Here is a 10,150-nt window from a genome sequence, read left to right on the forward strand (position 1 = left end):
GAAAAACGTCACTGCCAACACCAACACCAACACCAAACACCAAACACAAATTTAACACGTGAATATCAGAAGGGGTGGCAACTACATTGACCAATACAGATGCAAGCATTCTCATGCGTGCTCATTACTGGCACTTCATAATTTATATGAAAGCTGCCACGTCTGTTTTGTTTGTATAATATACCTGACGTGGAGACGTGGAGTGTCTTCCTACAAAGTGAGTCGTACCACCAACCTACGCCAGATGAACGCTTTGAAACGCGCTTCACATTCATAATTGATGGAAGAGGTAATATATAAAAGTGTAAAAGTCCACGGCTGACTGGACAGTTCTTTGCATTGTTTTACAGCCTCCACCTCTACGTATGTATTCCCGGGAGTGCTAGTATTACTACACATAATATGTGGTGTGAAGTAGAAACTATAAACTGTTGCTCGTATTTGATATGACAGATGTTTGTAGATATTTGACTTCATGACGTAAAACTTGGCTATTTTCAAAAGCGCCATGGAAAAAGAGATCGATCGCCCCCGTGCTCCACACACAGTTATAACTCGGACGACGTCAAATCCAGAACGCCAGCGCCGACGTTCTGTGACTCGGAAACAGTGCCGTGAAGTCCATCACTTGTCGCTGAATACAACTCATAATTATAGGCGTAGCTCTGTGATGGCTGGTAGGAGAACTTCACTGCCTCCACGTTGTAATTACAGAAAGAAGACGGATGAACAAAGCGATGGTTCATCATATAAAAATGATTCACGCACCAGCAGACGACGGATGACAGATTCGAATTCATTGTGTGGTAAGCATTCGCTGGAGGCAAGTTCTATAAGTGATCAGAGCTCGGAAGACTCTCGCAATATGGCAGCTGAACCTCTGCTAGTCGCGAAGGAAGATCGCATGCAGTTAGCAAATCGATATCAGCGATTACATCGCGAGTGGTCCGATTCTCAATTTGATCTATTGCAACAAGAGGAAGCGTGCAAAACCTGTCCCTCTTGTAACGGAAGGGCAGATCGCCATCGTTTGTCGCTGGTACATAACGGAGGAGGAAGATGCGATCCGATTGCTTCTGCCATTCATCGACGATCATCGCAAATGTTTAGCTTTGCTCCACCAGCACTTTTAGAAGAAATCGATGCTACCAATCCCGATGAGAATACGTCAATCGTAGCTGGCAATGAAGCAGTTGTCTTAAAAAGACAAATTGGAGTATTTGATTGCGTTTCTATCATCGTAGGTGTTATCATAGGATCAGGTATATTCATAGCACCGAAAGGAATTCTCGCGAATACCGGTGGATCTGTAGGCGTCGCACTTATAGTATGGGTTTTGTGCGGACTTCTCTCTGCCATTGGTGCGCTGTGCTATGCAGAACTTGGTACAACTATAACGAAATCGGGTGGTGACTTCGTATATCTCTTAGAATCGTTCGGGCCTTTGATCGCATTCCTACGGCTATGGACTTCCCTGATTGCGATTCGACCAGCCGTTGTTGTGGTCATTGCAATTACATTCGCTAAATACGTGACTCTACCGTACATGGAGGACTGCGCAGTACCCCATGCAGTTATTCGACTTGTGGCAGCACTACTTATATGTAAGTTATTTCTACTTTTTACAGTGACCAGGCTGAAAATATGTCTGATATTTTCATCCTTTGGGTTGTGACAATAAACTGTGTTTGATTTGTAATCTAAACTCGGCAAATCTCATTCAAAACACGAGTAGAACATTCCAAAGCCTCATTCAATGGGGCGCGACTCTGTCAGACGACCCTTGGCTCACAGGCTCCCAATATTGTATGTAATTTCTGTCATTTGATGTTGAACTATACCTCCAGACTTTGCAAGGATGCATACAAGGATGTACGGAAAGTGCTTAGTGTTTCTTGCGATCCTCTGCATCATCGTTGACTCCGTAGGAACCATTTTGGTGACTTTGGATGACTCTCAAAATGGCACTCCCGCCATCTTACATACCTACACCCGTGAGTACCTGCTCAGTCTCCGACACACTGACACACCTGCTCCAAATATCAGTATTGATCATGAGAGGACAGACTTCAAAGAGAAGACAAGTAAGTACCAAAAGAAGAGAGGATCAAGGGGAGGTATACGAAATAGATTGAGGAAGAGGGGCTGTAGATTTCCATTGCCAGCTATAACTTTATCAAATGTTCGCTCACTCCATAGCAAGATGGACGAACTTTCTGCACTAATACAATATGATTGTGACTTCCGTCGGTGCAGTTTATTCTGTTTCACAGAGACTTGGCTGACGAAAGAAATGCCAGACATAAACTTGGAAGGATATACAACTATACGCTTCGACCGTGACACACAGAAAACACAGAAACGGAATGGTGGCGGTTTATGTATGCTAGTAAACAAAAACTGGGCTACAAACTTTACTATCAGGGAAACTATAAGCTCAAAACACTTTGAAATTCTTACAGTATCATTCAGACCATTTTACCTTCCACGCGAATACGGACAGGTGACAGTAATTTTAGCATATGTACCTGGACCTGATAACACATTGGCAGCTGGACGCATAGCTGAAAGCTACAACAAAGCACTGAGCCGGTCAGTGGACCAACCTGTGTTCGTGTTAGGAGATTTTAACACCTGCGATATTACCAAACAGCTACCTAACCTGCACCAGTATGTGTTGTGTCCAACCCGCTTGAACAAGACATTAGACATGTGTTATGGCAATATACCAGGTGCATTTACTACTAGATGTCGCCCTCCTCTGGGCAGGTCTGATCACAATGTAGTTCATCTACTTCCAACATATCGCCAGAAACTAAAGAGGGAAGGTCCACGAATGCATCAAACTCGTCTGTGGACTTCTGATACCATCGATGAATTGCAATGTTGTTTTGAAGCAACTGATTGGGATGTGTTTTTCGATAGTTGTGGATCCGACCCGGACAGTTTAACTGATTGTGTAACATCCTACATGAACTTCTGTGAGGACTCGATCATTCCGACCAAAACCGTGCGAATTTATTCAAATAATAAACCCTGGATCAACAAGGACTTGAAACAATGTTTGAATGATAAAAAGATCGCATTTTTGCAGGGGGATATACAGAGAGTTAGACAACTTGAAAAAGAATTTAAGAGTAAGGTTAAAACCGCAAAAGTTGAGTACAAAAGTAAGGTGGAGAAGAGGTTTAGAGGTGGTAATGCTCGGGAAGCATGGAGTGGGTTAAATGTTATGATGGGAAGAAAACAGAAACAACAAAGCGTACAGTGTAATGATCCTACTTCTTTTGCCAACGAACTAAACACATTCTATGCCCGTTTTGATGTCAGAGACTTTAAAGCGGAATGCAATGAGTTATGTCAAAATCTTGAAACAACTATACCAGTCCTTGTCGAAACAGATAATGTTGTCAGAGTTCTTTCCAGAGTCAATCCCCATAAGGCCGCAGGACCTGATGGTCTGAAAGGTAGAATTTTAAAAGAATGTGCGAGTCAGTTAGGACCCTTGTTCACTCGTCTTTTCCAACTGTTTTTAGATATACATTTTATTCCCCGCGTTTGGAAATTATCGACCATTATACCTGTTCCTAAAAAACCAGGTGCAAAGATAATGAATGATTTTAGACCAATAGCCCTGACTTCAATCCTTTGTAAATGCATGGAGAGAATTGTTTGTAACAAGCTTACCGCGTCTGTCGCCGATCATATGGATCCATTACAATTTGCATATAAGGCCAAAAGGGGGGTGGAAGATGCAACCTTGACACTTTTTGACTTAGTTTCACGCCATTTAGATTGTTCTGGCACTTCTGTCCGGGTTCTCTTTATGGATTTCTCTTCTGCATTTAATACAATCCAGCCACATATACTATTGAAACGTTTACTTGATTTGCACACCAACTCGGCATTAATACTCTGGATTAAAGCGTTCCTAAGCGATCGGCCTCAGCGCGTTAGTGTGCAAGGGCATTTCTCCAACGAATTAGTGCTAAATACGGGTGCTCCTCAGGGATGTGTCTTGTCCCCTGTCCTTTTCTCTGTGTACACAAACGAACTTATGTGTAACAATGTTATTCTTACTTTAATCAAATTTGCAGATGACATGGCGCTGGTCGCCCGCTTAAAAGATGAATTTTCACTTGGTCAGTATTTTCTATACGTGAATACCCTAAAATCCTGGTTTGACAAGAGTTATCTTGAACTCAATGTTAGGAAAACGAAAGAGATGTGCATGGTTGGGGGACGGAAACAAGACACATCACTATGTCGATCTCTCACCATAAACGGGGAAGAAGTGGAGAAAGTACATATTTTTACATATCTTGGTACCATCCTAGCTTCCAACCTAAGTTTTACAGATAATGTAGATCATATTTTTAAGAAAGCACAGCAGCGCCTTTATCTGCTTCGTAAGCTCAATAGTTTTAACGTAAGTAAGGATATATTAGCATCAGTGTATCGCTCACTAATCGAAAGTGTATTGACATTTAATATTGTATCCTGGTATGGAAATCTCACAGTTAAAGACAGAACAAAGTTGTCGCGAGTCGTCAATCAGGCGGGAAGGATTATTGGTTCAAAGCAGAAACAATTATCCGAACTCTACCACCAGTCACTGAAACGAAAAGCTGTTCAAATTTTCAAGGATCAAAAACACCCACTACATAACCAGTTCCAAACTTTACCGTCAGGTCGGCGACTCAAAGTTCCCCTCGCAAGGAAAAATTGCTACAAAAAGTCTTTTATCCCATCTGCTATTTCTATTTTAAACCGTGGATTCACTGATTTGTAATAACTGTGTTTGGATTTTAGTACTGTATATATTTCCATAGACCTACATAGTATTGTTGTACATTTGTCTGTCTGGTGGTATGTTGCCTGTGATAGCGTTTTTATTCGTATTGGGATTTCTGAAATGCCAGAAGGAAATTTTCCATTATATGTTTTTAATTTAATGGACAATAAAGTTTTTGAATTTGAATTTGAATTTGATTCATGAGAGATTCTAGTCTCTTAAAAACAATCTGCCAAGTAAAAGCGTACATTAGTAAAAACAACTACTAGTTAGGTAAATTATCCATTTATAATCTATTATTGTCACTATTTTCCTAACAGAAATAAACAGATAAAGACGGTTATATTGGTATCTATGGACACGATGAACAACTTTTATTTTAATTTCCCAATGGTCGATTAAATGTTTTGCATGTACATAGTAAGTGTATGCTTTGATATACGATCGTGAACTTGGCATTCACTCTAACACCGTTCTTACCTTACTCTAGTTATATAAAAAAAATCCACACACACACACACACGCACGCACACACACACATACACACACACACACACAAACAAACACGCACGCGCACACACACACTCACACATACACACACACACACACACGAATACACATACCTACATACATACATACATACACACATACATACATACATACATACATACATACATACATACATACATACACACACACACATACATACATACATACATACATACATACATACATACATACATACACACACACAAGCACAAACACACAAGGCAAATCAACAAGCAAACAAACCAAAAACAAACAAACAAACAAGCAAACAAACAAACACACACACACACACACACACACACACAACCGAACAAACTTCAAAGTTTCCTGATCAGGCGTTCGTAAAGTTGTAACTGCAAACGTCAGTCGTTGATATCATATGCGATCAATGGTAGTAGATCTATATTATGAACTCTTTTTTTTCTTCTGGAATTTGTCTCATGCCACGAAGTCAAAATATCATAGAACACTACACCACCTGGAATCTTGAACAAGAACTGTACACTGCTAGCTAGAGTTGCAAAATGAAACTAGAATATAACGTATCTGTGCTAGGGAGCAAAATGAAAATAGAATAATGTATCTGTGCTAGGGAGCAAAATGAAACTGAATAATGTATCTGTGCTAGGGAGCAAAATGAAACTGAATAATGTATCTGTGCTAGGGAGCAAAATGAAGCTAGAATAACGTATCTGTGCTGGGGAGCAGAATGAAACTGGAATAATGTATCTGTGCCAATGAGCAAAATGAAACTGAATAATGTATCTGCGCTAGGGAGCAAAATGAAGCTAGAATAACGTATCTGTGCTAGGGAGCAGAATGAAACTGGAATAATGTATCTGTGCCAATGAGCAAAATGAAACTGAATAATGTATCTGTGCTAAGGAGCAAAATGAAGCTAGAATAACGTATCTGTGCTAGGGAGCAGAATGAAACTGGAATATTCTAGGTGTGAGTGAAAATCGTATTTGACATATTTTATTATTTACCATTGATATAACAGTGGGATTGTTACATTTAGTTTGAGCCTTAATATTTTAGTACCTCTACTCATCCTTTTATTCTGATATATCAATTTCTTCTGATTTGTTGGCTTTATGAAATCACACTTCGAACCAGAAACTCTAATTCATTCGACATCTTGTCGACCGACGGAGAAAAGTTGTGGTTTGTATGATTGACCTAGGGAGCAAAATTGTATTCTAAGCCAAGGTAACAACTTACTAACATGGCGTCATTGTCATATTTTATTGTCTGGCTTGATATAAAACTTCATTACACTTATTACATTTTAATCTTTTAAGGGGCTGGATTACCTTAAGTGAGCTTAGGCAAACAAAATGTAGCAATGTTGGTAATATTTTTGAGCTAGACAATGGAATGTAAGGATTTTTTGTGGCGCCAGACGATAAAATGTAGCAATCTTGGTAAGATTTTTGTGGCGCCAGACGATAAAATGTAGCAATTTTAGTAAGATTTTTGTGGCGCGAGACGATAAAATGTAGCCTACGGTAATAGTAGCAAGATTTTGTCGACTCAGACGACGCTTTGTTGGAGGTTAACAGGCTTCCTTCATAAATAAAAACGTGTTGTGTTAGTTGTACAGAAGAAACGAAATTCATTGTTGATTCTGTGTGTATAATAGTCACACTTTGTTTTATTTTAGTTCTCAGGGCTTCAGTGTTCTCAAAAGAAAGGTAGTTTATGATATTTAAAGGAACTAAGTCAAGAACACCATATCGTCAATCATATTTTTGCAACTTAAATAGCAAGGATATTTACGTCATTTGTGTATAAACGAAATATACGTATATGCAGACTAAAACTTCATTTGTCATTTAGGTCATATCTATAAATCATGAAATCACAATAATTTGTAATCATCAGAACTAATTAGATTGACCACAGTATATAATATGCAATAATGATGATAAAACGTGTTTCATAACTAAAAGTAGGTAAATATGTCATTTATGTAAAAATAAGTTAGTAACCAAGAAAGAAACTTGGGATCAGTACTTTCATCCAAAATACAGAAGGTCAGAGGTCAAGCTTGTTACCGAATATGTTGCGGTTATTTTAAACAATTAAATAATAATTTTGATGAACACTTACTGATTTATTTTTGGGGATTTAGTTTTCTTACACTTTGTTTTTTATATTTTGCTGATAAAAATACAACATTTTCAAAAACCTTGGATAATAATTATCATTTGCAGTATTTTCACTTGTAAAGTGTAAGTTTTGAAAGAGATAACACAAAATTTGAAGATTATGATGTAAAATTTATCACATTTGCTAAGAAATTAAAAACCCAAAATAGAACACAGGGTGTTGATTATGGCAACTATTGACATGGAGGAGAGAGACAAATTCAGTATTTCAATCACTTCGAACTTTTTAATGTGCAATTTTTATTTTAGGATTTGACGATCTTCCCTCATTCAGTAAATTAGGCATGCGCATATAATAAACATTAATATTCTTCTTAATTACATGTCAGATCCTGTCAGGTATATCATAATTTTTACCTCATTTGAAGATTACGTCTCACTTTTCACAATCTCATCCTCATACGACAAGAGGTTACACAAAATGTTAATTTTTGATAGTTTTGTTGGCCGAGTGAGTGAGTGAGTGAGTGAGTGAGTGAGTGAGTGAGTGAGTGAGTGAGTGAGTGAGTGAGTGAGTGTACTGAGTGAGTGAGTGAGTGAGTGAGTGAGTGAGTGAGTGAGTGAGTGAGTGAGTGAGTGAGTGAGTGAGTGAGTGAGTGAGTGAGTGAGTGAGTGAGTGAGTGAGTGAGTGAGTGAGTGAGTGAGTGAGTGAGTGAGTGAGTGAGTGAGTGAGTGAGTGAGTGAGTGAGTGAGTGAGTGAGTGAGTTAATTTAACGTAATTGACTTAACTCCTCTATATTATTGAGTGGTTATTTGCGTACTCGTGATTGCATAAGAGGATCATTATGAACTTTTGAACATTTCTGCTTTCTGTTGTTTTCAATTTCGCTTTTGGATTTTGACAAATTGTCTACCAGTTTTTTCAATTACGATTAGTTTGACTGGCTCTATTCAGCCCCATGCGTTGTTACGAATACATGTTTAATCAGCTGCTCCTCAGCGTTCAATTAAATTGCTGCAAAGTTGACACTGTGGGAAAGTTTTGTACGAAATATGACGAGAGAGGTTATAGGCTCTTGAAGCAGTCGCAGAACACTTGACATCAACGTCTTGAAAAAAAAAGCCACTTTCCGTGCGTACTAATTGACAACGTTAACGTTGTGCATGTTTTAGTAGCGTTAATGAGACGGAGAGGAGACTGAGACACCTACTTGAACAAGTGTCCCTCGAGCAGCTGAATTCTGTGAATTAAAATTAAGTATCTGATACGCGCCGTGCTAGTACTAAGTGAATAAACGATTTGATGTACTTGCCTATCACCTACAATGTAACAAAATAAAAAAAAGAGCAGACGTTCATTTTGTGTCATTCTTTTCCCGCCGAAAGTAGGTGAACAGATATTGACACGGAATGATTTGAAAATTAAAAGTTTTTTACTCATAATTTAGGTGTACAGGTAGAGGTACAACATTCAACATGTACAACATGTTGAAATGCAAGGTTTTAACTTGGGAAAACCCCCCAAAACATATTACCATGATTACAATTTCCTTCTCTTGAGTGAGCTATAATTCGTACAAGACTACACATACTTGTAAATCATGGTCATATTATCATACCTGTATGTACCTGGGTTAGTTAGGTAAGAAATCACTCCACCCGCAGTGATAGCAACGATTGAACATAGCTGTAAATATACACCAAAATATCGTAAACTGTCGGTAGGGTAATTCACATTGATCCCTTGCAGCTTGTTTACTACAAAATTAGTCTCAGCCAAGAAATTTATCAAAACTTCTTAATTAATCTCAGATTAATCCTTCATCTTTCATGTTACCAGCATTTTCGGATTAGACGGCAATATTTCTTCAAACACATTGACGTATAAGAGAAACAAATAATTATGTGCAATACTTTGTAAGTATACGTACATATACTTACCTACCTAGTACCTACATACATACTACCCGCCTAGTAACTACCATGCAGACCCTCGCAGCCCCTTTGTGTCTGTGTCTGTGTCTGTGTCTGTGTCTGTGTCTGTGTCTGTGCCTGTGCCTGTGTCTGTGTCTGTGTCTGTGCCTGTGCCTGTGTCTGTGTCTGTGTCTGTGTCTGTGCCTGTGCCTGTGTCTGTGCCTGTGTCTGTGTCTGTGTCTGTGTCTGTGTCTGTGTCTGTGTCTGTGTCTATTGTAATAGTATGATAATAATTTTATTCCCAATAATATATAATAGTTACAAATTACAAATACATTTACTAGTCAAGATAAATATGTATATCAATAGCTAACGGGAAAGGGGGAATGGAAATAGTTGTCTTGCAACTAATCTAGTCCAACCCTTATAAATATATTTGACAATTAATTGACAATAAATATTATCTGGGCATGTCCAATATGATATAATACATCTGGAATCCTCAAAACTTACAAATACCTACAATACTCACAACAACAACAACAACAAACAATAAGTAAATACGTCCAATCTAAGTACAAAATTAAACTCCCGTTTGAACTCTGACCTGCAGTGTATGTTCCTGATATTCATTCACCTACATACTTTATGATAAATTGACCCGACATGTGTTTGGCTCTTGGAATACTTAGATCATTCCTTGTACTCCTGTCTGTCTGTCTGTCTGTCTGTCTGTCTGTCTGTCTGTCTGTCTGTCTGTCTGTCTGTCTGTCTGTCT

The 10,150-nt window shown here is 38.5% G+C and overlaps 1 protein-coding gene across 1 annotated transcript in view; it reads left to right on the forward strand.

Annotated features, from left to right (window-relative positions):
* Window positions 1-508: 508 nt before the first annotated feature.
* LOC144449641 (cystine/glutamate transporter-like) overlaps window positions 509-10,150 on the forward strand; it is a 60,792-nt gene continuing 51,150 nt past the window's right edge. Inside the window, exon 1 of the mRNA XM_078140214.1 lies at window positions 509-1,604. Coding sequence (XP_077996340.1) covers window positions 509-1,604 — 1,096 coding nt within the window. The remainder of the gene's footprint in view (window positions 1,605-10,150) is intronic.

This window comes from Glandiceps talaboti, chromosome 18 (assembly GCF_964340395.1).
Source record: "Glandiceps talaboti chromosome 18, keGlaTala1.1, whole genome shotgun sequence".
NCBI lineage: Eukaryota > Metazoa > Hemichordata > Enteropneusta > Spengelidae > Glandiceps > Glandiceps talaboti.